The sequence below is a fragment of the Myotis lucifugus genome, unplaced genomic scaffold, assembly GCF_000147115.1.
Source record: "Myotis lucifugus unplaced genomic scaffold, Myoluc2.0 scaffold_3186, whole genome shotgun sequence".
Classification (NCBI taxonomy): Eukaryota; Metazoa; Chordata; class Mammalia; order Chiroptera; family Vespertilionidae; genus Myotis; species Myotis lucifugus.
In genome coordinates this window covers 1-16,924 of record NW_005874234.1, presented here as the reverse complement: position 1 = coordinate 16,924, position 16,924 = coordinate 1, and the positions used below count along the sequence as shown (strand labels likewise).

At 51.6% G+C, this 16,924-nt stretch overlaps 1 protein-coding gene across 1 annotated transcript; it reads left to right on the top strand.

Moving 5' to 3' along the window:
- Window positions 1-34: 34 nt before the first annotated feature.
- Window positions 35-15,599, top strand: LOC102417819 (phosphatidylinositol 3,4,5-trisphosphate-dependent Rac exchanger 1 protein-like; the record flags this gene model as incomplete). Its single annotated transcript, XM_023749144.1, has 13 exons — window positions 35-40; window positions 255-465; window positions 910-1,186; window positions 3,638-3,844; window positions 5,143-5,231; window positions 6,494-6,576; window positions 6,736-6,826; window positions 9,051-9,179; window positions 10,401-10,442; window positions 11,440-11,660; window positions 13,360-13,459; window positions 15,245-15,388; window positions 15,485-15,599. Coding segments are annotated over exons 1-13 (1,715 nt in total), but the record flags the coding sequence as incomplete, so codon positions are not given.
- Between the last annotated feature and the right edge of the window lie 1,325 nt (window positions 15,600-16,924).

The following is a 16,924-nucleotide window of genomic DNA, read 5'->3' as shown; positions in this document are numbered from 1 at the left end:
GGTTTTAGCTCACGTGTGCAGCTAAAATGGAGACATGAAGGTGGGTAGGTACTCAGAGGACTCAGATTTCTCCAGACTTTCCGTGAAATCTGGATCCAGTGAAAGGCAGTGCAGGGGAATCCACCTGTCCATTGGGGCTATTCATTTTGTCCAATTTGGAATGTCTGGCCTAGACCAGGATAAAGTGGGAACTGTGGGGACACCAGAATTCCCAGAGTCCTGAAGCATGGCCTCATGTCCCCCGCCTCTGTCAGTTTGCAGCCCAGCTGAAGGGCAGGATCAGCCCACCCTTCAAGCAAGCACCCCTGGAACCCCATTCGCCGTGTGGCCTGGACTTCTGCCCCACCAATTGCCACATCAACATCATGGAAGTGTCCTACCCCAAGACCACTCCCTCCATTGGCAGGTCCTTCAGCATCCGCTTTGGTCGAAAACCCTCCCTCATTGGCCTTGACCCAGAGCAAGGTAACTGCACGTGTCTGTTAGAAATTGTGTTTGGATCTCACACCACAGACACTCAAACAGAAACATGTCTGGCGGTCAGCGGTCCAGGGCTGGAATGGTGGCTTCACAGTCATCCAGGATCTAGGCTCCTATCTGCCTACACCATCATCTCTATGGTGTAGAGGTGGCTTTCATCCTGAAGGATGCCTCATGGTATAGAATGGCTGCTAGAGTACCAATCATCACGTCTGCATTCCAGGCAGGAAAAGATCACAGTAGTTAAAGGCATATTAATACTAAACCAAAACTTTTGTCTTGAAGTAATCTAGGGGATTAAAATAATATTTAAAAGGGAAAATTCTCGTATTTATTGGGAATCCTAGAAATGGATTATATACTTCTAGCAAAGGGGGTTGTGGGTGTCTGGGCATGGTTTCCAAGTGAGCTCTTCCTTTATCCATGTAGGCCACCTGAACCCTATGTCCTACACCCAGCACTGCATCACCACCATGGCTGCCCCATCCTGGAAGTGCCTGCCTGCTGTGGATGGGGACCCTCAATGCCAAAGTCCCCGTGACAGCAGCTTTGGGCCAGCCAATGGGGCCCTGGGCCCAGAGGACCGGGGTCTGAGCTTTCTCCTCAAGCAGGAGGACCGTGAGATCCAGGACGCCTATCTGCAGCTCTTTACCAAACTGGATGTGGCCCTGAAGGAGATGAAACAGTATGTCACCCAGATCAACAGGTGAGCCCTGACCCCAAGAAGGAATTGAGGGTGTGTGTGTGTGTGTGTGTGTGTGTGTGTGTGTGTTAGTCAGGATTCTTTGTAGTGGGGGCTGTCCTGTACATCATAGGCAATTTATCAGCATCCCTAGATGCCAGGAGCATCTCTGTTCCCCAGCCGTGACAAACATTGCTAAATACCCCCTCAGGGGATGGGGGCAACATCACTCCTGATTGAGAGCCACTACTCTAAGGAAATGATAGATATAGGCAGCAATCATTAGCAGAGGCTGAAACTATTTGGGAAAAGGTTTGGGGGACTTTGGAACTTTAACAGAAAGAGAGATGGTGTCCCTTTTGGTGTAATGCAACAGGGGCACACACAGTACCATCTCACCAACAGAAATGGCACTGTTCTTGAATCAAAGAGCTAGGTCTCACTACTCAACTGTAGGACGTGGAGGATAGAGCAGTGGTTCTCAACCTTCCTAATGCCACGACCCTTTAATACAGTTCCTCATGTTGTGGTGACGCCCAACCATAAAATTATTTTCGTTGCTACTTCATAACTGTAATTTTGCTACTGTTATGAATCGTAATGTAAACATCTGATATGCAGGATGTATTTTCATTGTTACAAATTGAACATAATTAAAGCATAGTGATTAATCACAAAAACAATGTGTAATTATATATGTGTTTTCCGATGTCTTAGGCGACCCCTGTGAAAGGGTCGTTCAACCCCCAGGTTGAGAACCGCTGGGATAGAGGATGGTGACATGGCACCCCGGGGACACAAGTGGCCAAATCCAGAGGGAGGGTGATTCTAGATGGAAATAGCTGATGGGGGTTGGGGTGGGGAGCAGGTCCAGGGAGGAGGAGGAGGAGGATCTGTTAGAGAAGAGACATACCAACCACATGCAGTGTCTGGACCTGGCTAGGGTTGTGTTTCTAACACACCATCTGTGAAAAGACCCTGTGCAGACAACCAGGGGTATTTGAACATGGACTGGATACTAGATGGTGTTAAGGAATTACTGATTTGGTAGGTATGGTAACGGCCATCTGGTTAGGTTCAAAACAGTGTTTCTCAGCCTTGACATTAAGGACACCATCTTTGCGGTGTGGTGTGCAGTGTAAGGTAGTTAGCGGCATCCCTGGCCTCTACTCATTGGATGCAGTATTTCCCCCCACCCCTGTCCTGCTCCAGTTGTGACAACTAACAAATGTCTCTGGACACTGACAAATGTTTGCCCCTCAGGAAGTATGCTGAGTTGCTCAATGTTTCCTCTGGGAGGTGCAGAATTACCCTTAGATGAGAACCATTTCTTTAAAAGAGAGTCCTATGTGCTAGACACACATAGGGAAGTGTTTGTTTATAGGGGAAATTTATGATAGCTTAGCTAGGTTTTAAATACTCCAGAAAAAGAAAGAGCAACGGGAAAGACTGAGGAAACAAAAATGAACCCTGAGTTGCCATTGTTGAAGCTGGCTATGCGTGCCTGGCATTCTTCATACGGTTCCTTCTACTTTCTTGTATAATGGAAATTGTCTGTGATAAAAGAAAAAATAATGTAGGGGTTTGAGCCAGGAGAGTCTGGGTTTGAATCCTGGGCCTGCTATGTATTAGCTGTGTGACCTTGGACAAGTCTCTTGATTTCTCTGAACCTCAATTTCCTCATCTGTAAAATGGAGCTGATCATAATACTGACCTCATTGAGATGTAATAGGATTTCATCAGCCAGGGTTTATTGCTCACATACAAGGTACCAGACACTCATTTAAGCACTGTACATATTTTAACTCCCTTAATTTTCATACCAGCCTGGGACATAGATGCTGATATTACTCCATTGTACAGATGAGGAAACCACATCTCAGAGAGGTTAAATAATTTGCCGTAGGTCTCTAAGCTAGCAAGTGGCAGCATCGAGATTTGAATCTGGGGTCTGTCTGTTTTAAAAACCTATGCACTTGACCATTAATGATACTTTGTGCCACGGGCTGACAAACTATGGCCTGTGGGCCAAATCCAGCCCGCTGCCTCATTGTCTTAAAGTCTCATTGGAACACAACCATGCGCATTCATTCCCATGTTGTCTGTCGTGCTTTCACATGAATGCGGCAAAGTTGAGTAGTTGTAACTGAGATCGTATGGCCTACAACGCCGAAAAGATGTGCTCTCTGAACCTCTGCAGCAACTTTCCCAGTCGTGTTCTATGCCCTTGAACCTTGTGTAGCTTGGCCATGAAAAAAAGAACCGCTGTTTCTCATGCCCCCTACAGGAGGGACGGTATAAGTGCTCCTGCGGAGTTGCTAGTGGGATTCTCAGGGATGGAAACACAGCATTTGATGGCTTCCTCTGTTAGGGTCAGAGGTGAGGCCTGAGATCAGGACCTTGCCTGGAGCCTCCATGAAGGCCATTAAAACCACCGGCGTGTGCCTTTTGAGTTCAAAGTCTTTGCTCCCACAGGCTGCTGTCCACCATCACGGAGCCCACCTCGGGAGGGTCCTGCCATCCGCCCTTGGCTGAGGAGACCTCGTCCTCCCCACTGGTCAACGAAGAGAGCGAGATGGACAGGACCGACCACGGGGGCATCAAGAAAGTGTGTTTCAAGGTGTCTGAGGAGGATCAGGAGGACTCAGGTCATGACACCATGAGCTACCGTGACTCCTACAGGTGGGGGCACTTGTGGGCGTCATCTGGGGTTTGACATGGGTGGCCAGTGGGACGGTTGAGGCCACTGACCTGTGGTAAAGTCAGAATTAGAGGGACATTTTCCAGGAAGCAGTGGGATGGGGCACTGTTGCTAAGCCATGGGTTCTGGGGGTTATCTAAGCCCCCAACGCTAACGTTGCAGGCTCTGCCCCCTTGTGGGCTCTGCCCCCTTGTGGCCATCACCCGTCCATTCTGCTCCGGGGCTGCTCTGCGCACGCTGATGGAATGCGGTCAGAGAAAAAGTCGAGATCTGTGGTGTGTCTTAAAACTTACATGGTTTCTGCAACAAGCACTTTATTTTTACTTGATCCCAGGAGGAAGGCAGTTTTTTCCCTCCTCACTCTGAGAGGGTCTGAGTATTTTTTTTTTTTACTGGTTAAGTTAATTATAACAAGATCAGTGAAGTCCTAATTAGTGGGTTAAATGGACTAAAAATTCAATTTCCTGTAATAAACCATGTGGTGGGTGAGTGGAAGTCCTTACCACAAATAAACAGCGCCGTGGGCTCCAGGGAGAGGTTCTGTAACATTTGATCGCGTGGGGAGAGTAGAACCTTGGAGGGTGCTTCAGTTGTTTTGGGCAAAATACAGAACGGCTGGAATTTGACATGAATGACCTTCGCCCCAGCCTCCCGGCATTCGTGTCTGTCAGTCTCCGAGGGGGTCTGACTGGCCCGTGTTTCTGGCGGAGTTTCTGTATAGGCAGATGTTCCCGGCACCTCGAGTCCACAGCCCGAGGTTTCCCCATCTCTCTGGGTTTCCAGTCTGACGTGTTTGGGTCTTCCAATTTTTCCTTTAATTTTCAAAAAGGTGAAGGAAAGAATTTCAGGGTTGTGGTTTTTGATTTCCATACCTTCTGAGTTCCTGGGACACAAGCTAAGAGAACACGGTCCTGTCCTCAGGAGGTTCCCAGCCAGGCTGTGGAGATGAACACGGAACCGTGTGGTCGAGGGTGGCATGTGCACACGTGTCCAGGAACCAGGCTTCTCCCATGAGGGGAGTGACGGAAGTTTACTCCCAAATAAAAGCAAAAAACTGTCCTCTTACTATTCCTGCATTTCTGTGCGGGGCCGAGAAATGTTTCTCCACCATCAGAAAATCCTTCAGGTCAGCCTTCCCCGTCTCTGGCACCCTTTCTGGACCAGTTGTCCTCTGAGGAGCTAGGGATTTTGTCTACACTCAGAAAGTGGGTTCTGGGTGCCGGGACCAGAGGGTGTGAGCTGGAGGGTGACTCCTGTCTTCCTCTCTGCCCCTTCGCAGCGAGTGCAACAGCAATCGGGACTCCGTCCTGTCCTACACCAGCGTGAGAAGTAACAGCTCCTACCTGGGCAGCGACGAGATGGGGTCTGGTGAGTGCAGCGGCTCCTGTTCGAGGGCAGGGGGTCCCCAGCGGGACTTGGTTTTGTTTATTTTATTGCACTTTACTCGGTGTTGTCTTATACGATGTTTTTCAGTCTGATAGTGCCTTTCCTTTCATTCACTCACTCAGCACATTTTATTGAGCACCTGTGTTGTGCTGGGATCACAACAAGGAACCAAACAAAAGATCCTGGCCTCGTGGAGCTGACGTTCTCCACGAATGTCATGGGACACGGAACACATGAAAACATACATGATGCCTTAGAGATTGCGATGAGTTGCTCTGACGTCACTAAAATAGGGCGACTTGGTGGTTTCCATGACACGTGCTCAAACCAAAAATTCAGACGACATAGGAAAGTTCAGAAGAAGTACATGACAGTAAGTCAGAACCCCCAGAAATGACCAACCGTCACGTGTGGAGACCATTGGTGAGCACAGTCTGCACAGATGGACATGTGGGTGATGGCTGGGTGGACAGACAGACAGACATTGTACTCTATAAATTAGATCATCCTGAACTTACAACTTTTTCTGAAAGACTGAAATTTGCTTTGATTTTAGTTTCATTGATTTCAGCTTTTAAATGTTTTATTCTGTGAATAGGCTATAAATCCACTTGCTTCATAATTGAAAAGGCACGAGAGGGCGGGTGGTGACAGGCCTCCCTCCCCCTGGCAACCCCGTCTCCCGGTTCCCCAGCTCCCACGGTCACAGCTGCGTTGTGTGACCTTCCAGTGGTCGTCTGGGCATAAAAATTTAATTTCAATTTTTTTTTCCAATTTAACAGAAGAAAGAGAAGCACAAGTAACGTTGAAGATATTGCTGAACTTTAGATAAATATTTCATCACATAAGATATTCGGCTATAAAAACTACCCCTGGGGAGGTTTGAGGAAGGAGCTTCCGTGTGGCGGCTGCTTGAACGGAAGCAGCTGGGGGATGGGTCGGAGACTTGGGGTCCAGCTCCTTCTCTCTGGCTCGCCGTCTCCTCATTCGCAGAGTCTCGGGAGGAAGAACAATGACTTACAGTTGTGTAATGCTTTAGTTCCTGCTGCCCATTTTGAAGGTGAAGAAACTGAGGCTCAGAGAGGTCAAGAAATTTGCCTGGTGTCACACAGCCAGGATCCCGATCTGTCAGACTCCAAATCCACTGTGGGTTTTGGAGCTCTGCAGCGACGTAGCCTCCTTGGGCAGGTGTGAGATGGGTCGGAAACAGTTTGCTGATGGCTGTGGCTTCTTCCTCTGGCCAGGGGACGAGCTGCCTTGTGATATGCGGATCCCGTCAGACAAGCAGGACAAGCTTCACGGCTGCCTGGAGCATCTCTTTAACCAGGTAGGACCTTTGTTCCCCCCCCTGGCCGGACCGTGGGTCTCTCCCGTCACCCGGGGTGAGAACCCATAAGCCAGAACCTGGGTCAGGCGCTGGGAATCCAGGGTCGCTGCAACCTGGAGGCCACAGGAGCCACACTGACCTCGAGCCTCCTGCCGCCAGGTGGACTCCATCCACGCACTCCTCAAGGGGCCAGTCATGAGCAGGGCTTTTGAAGAGACCAAGCATTTCCCTATGGACCACTGCTTGCAAGGTGAGCACAGGGGCGCCCCTCCACAGGGCTGGGCATGACATCCAGCATCTAACAAGGAGACGGTGAGGATGGGGAATGGGTGCCGACGGGGGGCAGGGCCCGGGCTCACACTCTCAGCCTTGCCCCTCTCCTGCCCAATGGCTAAGGGCTCGTCCAGGGGTCAGCAAGTTCAGCCCACAGGCCAAATCCAGCCCATAGCCTGGTTCTGTACAGACTGTGACCTGAGAATGATATTTTCACTTATAAAGAGGAATAAAAACAAAATAGAATAAATGAACACATGGCAGACACCGTAAGCCCTGCAAAGTCTCAAGCAGTTTCTACCTGACTCTTTTAAAAAATATTTTTAATGATTTCAGAGAGGAAAGAAAAGAGAAAGAGAGGGATAGAAACATCAATGATGAGAATCATTGATCGGCTGCTTCCTGCACACACCCCACCAGGATTGAGCCTGAAACTTGGGCCTGTGCTCTGAATGGGAATTGAACCATGACTTCCTGGTTCATAGGTCAACACTTAACCATTGAGCCACGCTGGCCGGACTACCTGGCTCTTTACAGAAAAAAATCTGTGGACCCCTGGGTGGGTCCCTGAGCCTCTCTGGGCCTCTGTCGTCCCGTCTGTAACAGGAAGGGAGGGACTGGAGCATAATTCACCAACCCTGGGGACCTTCAGCCTGCCTCCATCATGTAACTCACATTCACAGAATCTACCTACGTCTTTATATTTTTAAAAAGCATATTCATTTGCTGCCTGCATTATTATTGACATAACTTCATTGAAAAAGTGATCCCCTTTAAAAGATGTAATTTTGTAAGGAACGTTTTAAACTCCCCATATATGGAAAACCTGAATAACATGCCATGAAATAACGACGACTGTGATAAACTCAATGGAAACAGCCACGAAAAATGTCATCATACTGCAGTCAGGGTCTGCTGCCTGCCCAGAGTGCTTTGCTCCTCCCTCATGAGAAGGATCAGTAAAGAAGTGTTAAGGACTCACCCACCAAATTGGGACTTACTTCTTGACATGATTGAGAGAAAAAAAATTGACATGTATGTCCTCCAACCCACCTTTCCTCCCATTTACCCATCTACCCACCTACCCATCCATCCACCCACCCACCCATCCATCCATCTATCCACTCCTCACTCATCCATCCATCCATCCACCCACCCATCCATCCACCATCTATCCATCCACTCATCCATCCATCCATCCACCCACCCATCCATCCACCATCTATCCATCCACTCATCCATCCATCCACTCCCCACTCATCCACCCATCCATCTACCATCTATCTAGCCACTCATCCATCCATCCATGCATACACTCCCCACACATCCATCCATGAAGCTATCCATCCAGTAAATAATTTCCAGGAACCAGTTTGTGCCAGACCTTGTGCTGGGCACTGGAGGCCCTGAGATGAATGTGACACTGCGCTGACCTCCAGGAGCTCCCAGTTGGGTGCAGGAGATAGGAAAAGAAACAGGCAGTTGCTCCTAAATGAGGGTAGGAAGTGTGGAGAGTTGGGCTGCCCTAGCTCAGCTACCCCTCCTGCTGTCTCAGGATCATCTCTTCCAGGATCAGACCTCAGAAAGCAGAAACATCAAGCCCAGAGGAACCAGAACCATAAATATCTCAGAAACTCTGGGCATTGTTGCAGGGAAGAGGCCCAAGAAACAGGGGCCTATGTCTGCCAGGGTCAGGTTCAAGTCTCAGCTCTGTCACAACTCAGCTATGTGACTTTAGGCAAGACACCTCCCCATTCTGTGCCTGGGCTTTCTCCTCTGTATAGGGAAAAGGTTAAAGGTTCCTTAGTCATGTGCCAGCTTGATTGGCGTGGCTATGTGGAGGTAGTACCTGAGAAGAGAATGCAGTGATTGATTTGTGATGTCTGCAAGCTTAGGAGAAGAGAATGCAGTGATTGATTTGTGATGTCTGCACTGGATTGGTATCAGTGGTGAGGAGTTACACCTCAACTAGCAGGACGGTGTGCTAAGATTGATGAGTGATGTCTGCCATGGGCGTGGTACTATGAATCAGTAGCACACTTGCCATGTATTTGCCCTCCGTGGACCAGATAGTACCCGAGTCCATCCTTGCTCTTGGATTCTGAGCCTTGGAATCTGATGATGGGACATAGGCCTTTGTGCCACTGTTCTCCAAAGCGACTCTGCCCCTTTCCTGCCCTCATATCACTTTCCTGCCCCAGAGTTCAAACAGAAAGAAGAGTGTACAATTCGTGGCCGGAGCTTGATCCAGATCAGCATCCAGGAGGACCCCTGGAACCTCCCCAACTCCATCAAGACCCTAGTGGACAACATTCAGAAATACGTGGAAGGTCAGTTGGGCAGGGAAGGGTAACGTGGCGGGTTTGTGGCTGTTGATTCTTAGTGTGGAATGTGGAAGGATCAGGAGTGGGTCCAACTCTATGTCCAGGGGTTAGGGGGATGGGGAAGAGGACTCATGGCCCTGCCCTGGGCAGAGCCCTGGAACTGTGTACAGGCACGTGATTAAGGAACGTCTGATTTGGGGTGCCGGGGGCTTCCTTGCAGAGTCAGGAAGCTGAGAAGGCTGAACTTACCCCTTCTTTTTCAGAAATTGTAGATTTAATTCAGTTCCTTTTATCTATTATCAAGGCCACAAGCTGGGTGTCCCCTGATCAGACTTGGGCCCACAGATGGGCTTTGATGATATAGCATAAAAAAAAGTGAATCGGTTGCCAGTGCTTCATTATCTGAGATGTCACATAACAATCTAGATTTCTGGCTACTCCTGAACAGTCAGGGGATCTGGCATTAACAGGCCTGCAGTCCCACAGTCACACTTGGGTGGTGAGTGGCAGCTGCCGTCTTAGATGGGAGAGGGGTGACTTCCAGTTCACAACAGTCCTCATCACTGCCTGCTTCCTGGTGTCTGCCTCACACAGTTGCCTGCCTGACCCTTGGCATCATTTGAGTCCGGGATCCTGGCTTAGAAGGACCCTAGGCCAGGAGACATTTGACCAGGACAGCCAGAGGGGCCAAGCTTCAGAGCCATCCCCCAGGAACAGCGCCTGAGTTGGCCTTTCAGATTTTTCTTTTAAACCCCTTCTGGGCCTAAGAGCCTTTTTTTGAAGGAAAGAGACCAGGATGTTAGGCCTGTGTTCAGAAGGTCTGAGCTTTGTCTATGCGGGTGCAGGGCTGTGGCTGTGTAGACTGTGCATACGCGCCCGTGTGCTTGCATGAACGTGTAAGCATATAAGCGTGTGTCCACATGCATGTGCAAGGTGTGGGCTGGGGGCTCTGGCCCGGGAGTTGGAGGGGCTGGTTTCCGTCTCTGTTTGGTGGGTGTATGTAAACAGTTGGGGTACAGCTAGCAGTTGGGGTTCCATCCCCTGGAAATGGAGGGTTTCTGGAATTCACTCAATATTCAATCGGAGCTTCTTTAGCGCAACTGTTCATATTCAGAGCGTCCCTGCGCAGGGCTTGGGGCTTGGGCCTTGGCCTTCTGGGAGGGCCCAGCTCTGCTCGAATCTGTGCTAACCTCTCAGCTCATTCTTTTTCTCTGCTTCCCTTTCCAGATGGGAAGAACCAGCTGCTCCTGGCCTTGCTGAAATGCACAGGTGAGGGCTTTGAAGCAGCAGTCTCTGTGATGGGCACAGAGGCGTATCCAGGAGAGGGCATCCTGGCTGGCAGTGGTGCTCATGACGGCAGCCCAGCGAGGCCTCTTCTGCCGGCCGAGGTTGATATTCTCGTGGTCATCAGGGCCTGGACCCGGGGGAGGGAGTGACTCTGTGGCTCTTGCACCCAGAACTCCTTAGACCTCGTGTTCTTCCTCCTCTTGAGTCCAGGGCCAAGTCTCAGGGCCCTGGAGCCAGGAGCCCTGTGTCTTGCCACCTCCCAGGCCCGAGGACAGGAGACAGAGGACTGATGACCAGTCGAGTCCTCAGCCCCACGTGGGACTTCTACCCGGCAGACAATGGGGAGGAGGGAAGGGCAGATGGTGGGCTCGGGGAAGCTGGGAGGTGTTCTCTGTCCCTCCCTTCTTTCCAGAAATTCTTCGCCAAGTGGCAGCTAAAATAAGATCTAGGTCAAAATTGGTCTCTGAAAATCAGTTGACTAGAGCCAGTCATTGGAAATAATTCCTTCCAGAGGATCGGGCCCTGGATGAATGATTGCCTGAAATTAGCCAGTTCTGCAAACCATGTCAGGACAGGGGCAAGGAAAGGGAGGCAGGAAGAGGCTTCTCAAAAATAGAGAAAATGGTAAACGGCATTTCTTAAAAGCATGGAGCTTGGCAGACATGCTTGGCGTCATTGCTGTCCTGCCAGTCAAGGTTGAGCAATCCCCTAACCAATGGAGAGACAACTGAGTGAGGTTTTGGGAAAGTCTCAGGAAAAATCACAAGGCAGATGGATCAATGAGAGAGTTGCGATTTTCAGTAAATTGGCTTGCTTTTGGAGAATTGATCGTTGTGGGGTTGGCTTTTGGTGGCTGGGATTGATTTTTGGCGAGCTGGCCCCAGATGGTGGGCCTGCTGGGGCTGGTGGTTGGTTCTGGGCCTGGGCTTTGGGGCTTGGGGCAGGAGCACCTTTCAGCGAGCCCATCCCCGCTCTCCAGACACCGAGCTGCAGCTGCGGAGGGACACCATCTTCTGCCAGGCCCTGGTGGCCGCGGTGTGCACCTTCTCTGAGCAGCTCCTGGCAGCGCTCAGCTACCGCTACAACAACAACGGCGAGTACGAGGAGAGCAGCCGGGATGCCAGCCGCAAGTGGTTGGAGCAGGTGGCGGCCACCGGCGTCCTCCTGCACTGCCAGTCCCTGCTGTCACCAGCCACTGTGGTGAGTGAGGGGAAGAGGGATGAGTGCCCTGGGAGCCAGGCACCAGAGTTAAGTTAGGGTTTTTCAAAATGCTGACACGCCGAGCTCAAAAGGTTCGCCATCACTGCTCTAGACTCTAGACTAGAGGGAAAGGAACCCTAAACAGTACCCTAGCCATTTCTGACCCATGCTTAGAGGATGGTGACCCAGGGCAGGTTCCCTAGAATCTAGAGCAGTGGTTCTCAACCTTCTGGCCCTTTAAATACAGTTCCTCATGTTGTGACCCAACCGTAAAATTATTTTCGTTTCTACTTCATAACTGTAATGTTGCTACTGTTATGAATCATAATGTAAATATCTGATATGCAGGATGGTCTTAGGCGACCCCTGTGAAAGAGTCGTTCGACCACCAAAGGGGTCGCGACCCACAGGTTGAGAACCGCTGCTCTACAGCTTCCTAGACATTTTCCCAGGCAGGGCTGAAAGCCACAACTGCTGGCTGTTGGGAAAGCGTGGCCTAGGGGCGCCCTCTGCTGGCCCGTTTGGCACACAGATCGCTTTCTTCTGGTTCCTGGAAAGTGCCACCCGGGCCTGGAAAGGCCCCAGGAACACTCAGCCCTCACCGTCTGTCCTCAGACCAGAGCCCAGTGCGTTAACTCACCCGTCACCACCACGTGCCGGGCTCGGAGCTGGGCACAGGGTGTCAGAAGCTCACTTTCTAGTTGGGGGAAGCAGTTTGGAAAGAAGGAAGGAAGGAAGAGGGAGGCGAGACGGACAGGAGGTAGTTATACAGAAGACTTAGAAGGTGATTACGTTTCTTTGGATTTAAATGGTCAGAGATGTCCTCTCTGAGGAGGTGATGTTTGAGCTGAGACCTGAGTACCAAGATAGCCCGCTAGGTAAATGGTCCGAGGAAGAGTGTGCTGGGCTGAGGGAACAGCATGTGCAAAGGTCCCAAACAGGGGCCAGTGTGGCTGGAGGGGAGCAGGCCAGGGGGATCAGGGTATGATGTCAGCAGGGCCACATCTACAGGGCCTAGGACTTTATTCTGGAAGCAGAGGGAGGGTTCAGAGGCTTTGAGCAGCAGTCACAGGGCAACCCCAGGAGTCTGCCTGTAGATCTGGTAATCCCTAGGCTGCCCTCTCCCTCTGCATCTCCGGTTTTACCCCTGGCTGCCCCGTGTCCGGGGAAGGGTGGCATAGGGGGACCTGTGAAAAGGCTGGTGTGTCCTCCTGGAGACGGGGATCTTGTGTTGGGGGTGGTGAGGAGGGTTGAGGGAGATGCTGGATCTGGGGTATGTTTTGAAGGTCAGCCTATCAGGACTTGGAGATGGGCAGTGTATAGGGTGGGCAGAGAGAGAAATCAAGAAGTCCTTGCGGTCAAATTTAGGGCTCTGTGCTGAGATGGGGCCCATGGCAGGGGGGTGAGGAGGAGAAGAAGGACTTTTGGGGGCGTGCCACGTTTGAGATGGTTGAGTTGGATTGCTGGATGGTCTGGGCAAGAGGGCCACCCGGCACATTAGAGCAGAGCTGGGTTCTAGCCTTGGCAGGTTCAGGACAAGGGAACCCGATTTCACATCCGGCCCCTGAGAGCCCAGCGGAGCCTGGTGCCTGGTAGGCCCACAGCGGGTGTGTCGGCTGGTGTTGAGTCACAGCATCTTGAAGTGAACCCTGGGGCAGGGGTGGCATCTGACACTCCTCCTCCCGTCTCCCTCCTGCAGAAGGAGGAACGGACCATGCTGGAGGACCTCTGGGTGACCCTGTCGGAGCTGGACAACGTCTCCTTCTCCTTCAAGCAGCAGGACGAGAACTACGTGGCCAGTGAGTGATTCCCCGCTCCCAACATGAGTCGGGGAACTGCGTTGGGGACCACCCTGCCCCCAGGCCAACTGCCCAAGGCCGACCTGGGACCCAATACTTTCAAACCTCATGCTCTCAACATACATGGAAAAAGAGGGTATATTTTTGTATAAACCCCATTGTCTCCAGAAGCTCTTAAAAGGGGGGAACAACCAGTACCCAGTTCTTACTAAAATTTCTAGAGATATCCATTATTGGGGTGAAGACTTGTTAATATTTTCTAAGAATTTATAGCACAATTAAGTCCCTCCCTCCCTTCCTCGCTCCCTCTACCTGCCCACCATTCATCCACCCATTCATCCCCCTACTTATCCATCCCCATCCACCGTCCCACCTATCCATCCCCCACCCACCTACCAGCCATTCATCCACTCATTCTCCACCCATCCACACATCCCTAATTATGAGCACATGATATGTGTCAGGCACAGTTTTCAATCCTGAGGCCACCGTGGAGAAATATGGCCGTGGCTCCTGCCTCCTGAAGCCCACGGGCCCGCCCAGCAGGTCTCAGCCCAGCTGCTGGTATTCAAAGACACCGATCCCCATCCCAGCCTCAGCCCTGGCCGGTGGAGTCACTCTGTGGGGTGGATCCTGGGCATTGGGGTTCTAGAAAAGCTTTCCAGGTGACTGTGAGGTACAGCCAGGATTGAGGACCCCTGGGCTGGGATCTGTTGCCACTTTTCTATGAGTGTGGTCCCGGGACCTGCAGCCACTGGGACCTCGTTAGAAAGGCGAATCCTCAGGCCCCATCCCAGACCTGGAAGTGGAGCCCATAGACCTGTGTTGACAGGGACTGGGCGGGTTTGAAGCACACTCGTTTGGGAACCACTGCTCTAGGTCAGTGATTCTCAACTTTTTAAAAATGATCACCTCCGTAAGGAGTCGGTTTAGTTTTTTCCTAATTGCTGCAACCCCATTACATTTTAATACCACGGATATACTATATGTCTGTTTAGGTACTGTATGTGTACCTGTGCTTTATACATAAAAAGAGTCCTTTCTTTTTGGGTCATTGCCCCAAGAACCAATTTTTATCTCCTTAGGGGTGATTTCACCCTGTTGAGAATGTGTGAAAATCTAAAGGGACAATAGATTTTGTTTCAGGTGCCAATTGGAATTGATGGTCAGTTCTATCAATAGGCAAAGTTGGGCTTAGGGAGACCTATTGATTGATTAGTTATGTCTGCCATAGGTGCCAGATGGGGCATTAGTGATTGATTAATGATGTCTGCCACGGGTGCCATATCGGGTGTTGATACCATGCCTCCCATAAACTGTACCCTCTGAGTGTAAATAAATGAGGGCAGCATTTGTCAGGCAGAGGCCTGGGGTACCAGGTGAGGAGGACAGGAAACATTCGTGAGGCTCTGAAGACAAACACTGACAACCGCCCAGCTGGGCAAAGTCAGTGTCAGGTCTAGGAATTGAGCAGTGGGAACTGGGACCTGTTGAAAGAGGTGAAAAGGGAGGTGAGAGGCTGCTCTTCTGAGCATGGGAGGCCTGGGCTGTCTGAGGCTACCCCCGGGGGATGGGAGGGCAGGGAGGCCTGAGGGCAGACAGGTGACCCAGGATGCCACCCTGAAGGTAGGAGGCACGGGGGTCTAAGGCTGCCCCTCTGGGGTGGGGAGAACAGGACATCCCACTGGAGGTCTGGAGGAAGGTCTGAAGCTGCCCTAACAAAGGTGGGCAGGGCTCCCCTGGGCTTGGGTGGTGACCTGTCCGGCCCCCCATGTCCTCCCACAGACACCAATGTCTTCTACCACATTGAGGGCAGCCGGCAGGCGCTGAAGGTCATCTTCTACCTCGACAGCTACCACTTCTCCAAGCTGCCCTCCCGCCTGGAGAGTGGGGGTAGCCTGAGGCTGCACACCGTGCTCTTCACGAAAGGTGAGCTGTGGGGTGCTGAGGGGGCCCACAGGGGACACCCAAGGCTCAGAGCACACCGGGACCCCACCACCTGCCCGCCCTCTTCTTCCTTCACAGCCCTGGAGAACCCAGAGGGGCCTCCTCCTCCAGGCAGCCAGGTGGTGGAAGACTTGCAACAGGAGATCAACACCCAGTCCCTGGAGAAGGTTCAGCAGTATTACCGCAAACTCAGGTATCTGCCCGGGGCACATGCTGGGGGCAGGAATCTGGACACTGCTGCGGGAACGGGGTATTAGAATATAGGGCACCAGGCAGCCCCCAGCATGGGAGTGGGCAAAGTGCCTTTTCCTGAGCACCTACTGTGTGCCAGGCCCTCTGCCTACACATGCTCATCAGGTTCTCACAACAGTCACGGTTGGTCATTCTGAACCACTTTACAGACGACGAAACGGAAGCCCAGAGTGGGTGCCCAGCTTGCCCAAGGCCACAGAGCTGGATGGTGGCTGAACTGAGCTTGGAACTGGGTCTGCTTGGCTTCCGAGCAGGTCCTTGCAACCGAGAGGAGCTGCCTGTCTCATTTCATGTGGGCTGGGAGCTGGGTGGGATTGTTGAGCCTGTGAGTAAGGGGTGTGGCCCCCAGGGCCTTGGCCGGGCTCAGAGGAGACCCCCTGAGAGAAGTGGAGGGAGCAGGGCCACATTCTCAGGAGGAAGCCTCACACCAGGGAAGCAGCTTCCCTACCCCCACCCTCACCCTAGCCCTTCCTCCCCACCTTCTCCCTCTGGGGAAAGGAGGCTGAAGGTCAGCAGACCAAGCTTCAGGGGCTGGGTAAGCGCTGTACTGTTTTGGGGTTTGGCTTTACTATTTGGAAATGGAAGCTGATGCTTTCAGGGAAAACACCCAGTTTTGTTATTAAAACTGGCATCTCTTCGGATTGATCGATGCCATCAATCTGCTCCATGCTGCTGTTGAATATTGAAAATATTACATCTCTGATCCTTTGTTTATTCCTTCCTTCGTTCAGCACATGTGGGCCAGGCTCTGTTCTGGGTGCTTGCTCGGGAGTCAGTAGTGGCCCATAAAGCCTCTTCTTCATGGACCATAGATTCTAGAGCAGCAGTTGTCTGGCTCATCCCCCGTTTTGTCAATAAAGTTTTATTAGCACACAGTCATGCTCATTTACGTATGGATGTCTTCGGCTGTTCTTGTGCTACAGTGGCCAGGCTCAGTAGGGTTTTGATAGAGACTGGTCCACGCAGCCCAAAATACTGACTGCTTGGCCCTTCCAGAAAAAGTTCCCGAGTCCTGCTCCAGAGGGGGCGATGGCAATAAGCCAGGGAACAAAGCGATGCAGCGTGTTACGTGGTGAGAGTATTCAGAGGACAGAGACGCAGGACAGGGGTTGGGGGGGGGGTCAGGTGCTGACCAGCTGACCAGGACAGGCCATCAGGGAGAGGTGGCATTTGAGGGGTGCCTGGAGGCCCCTTTTGCTCCCCCCCTCGGGCTGTGGCAGGGACGGAGCGTGGAGAACTGTGCAAGGCGCTCTCAGTCGTTTCTTT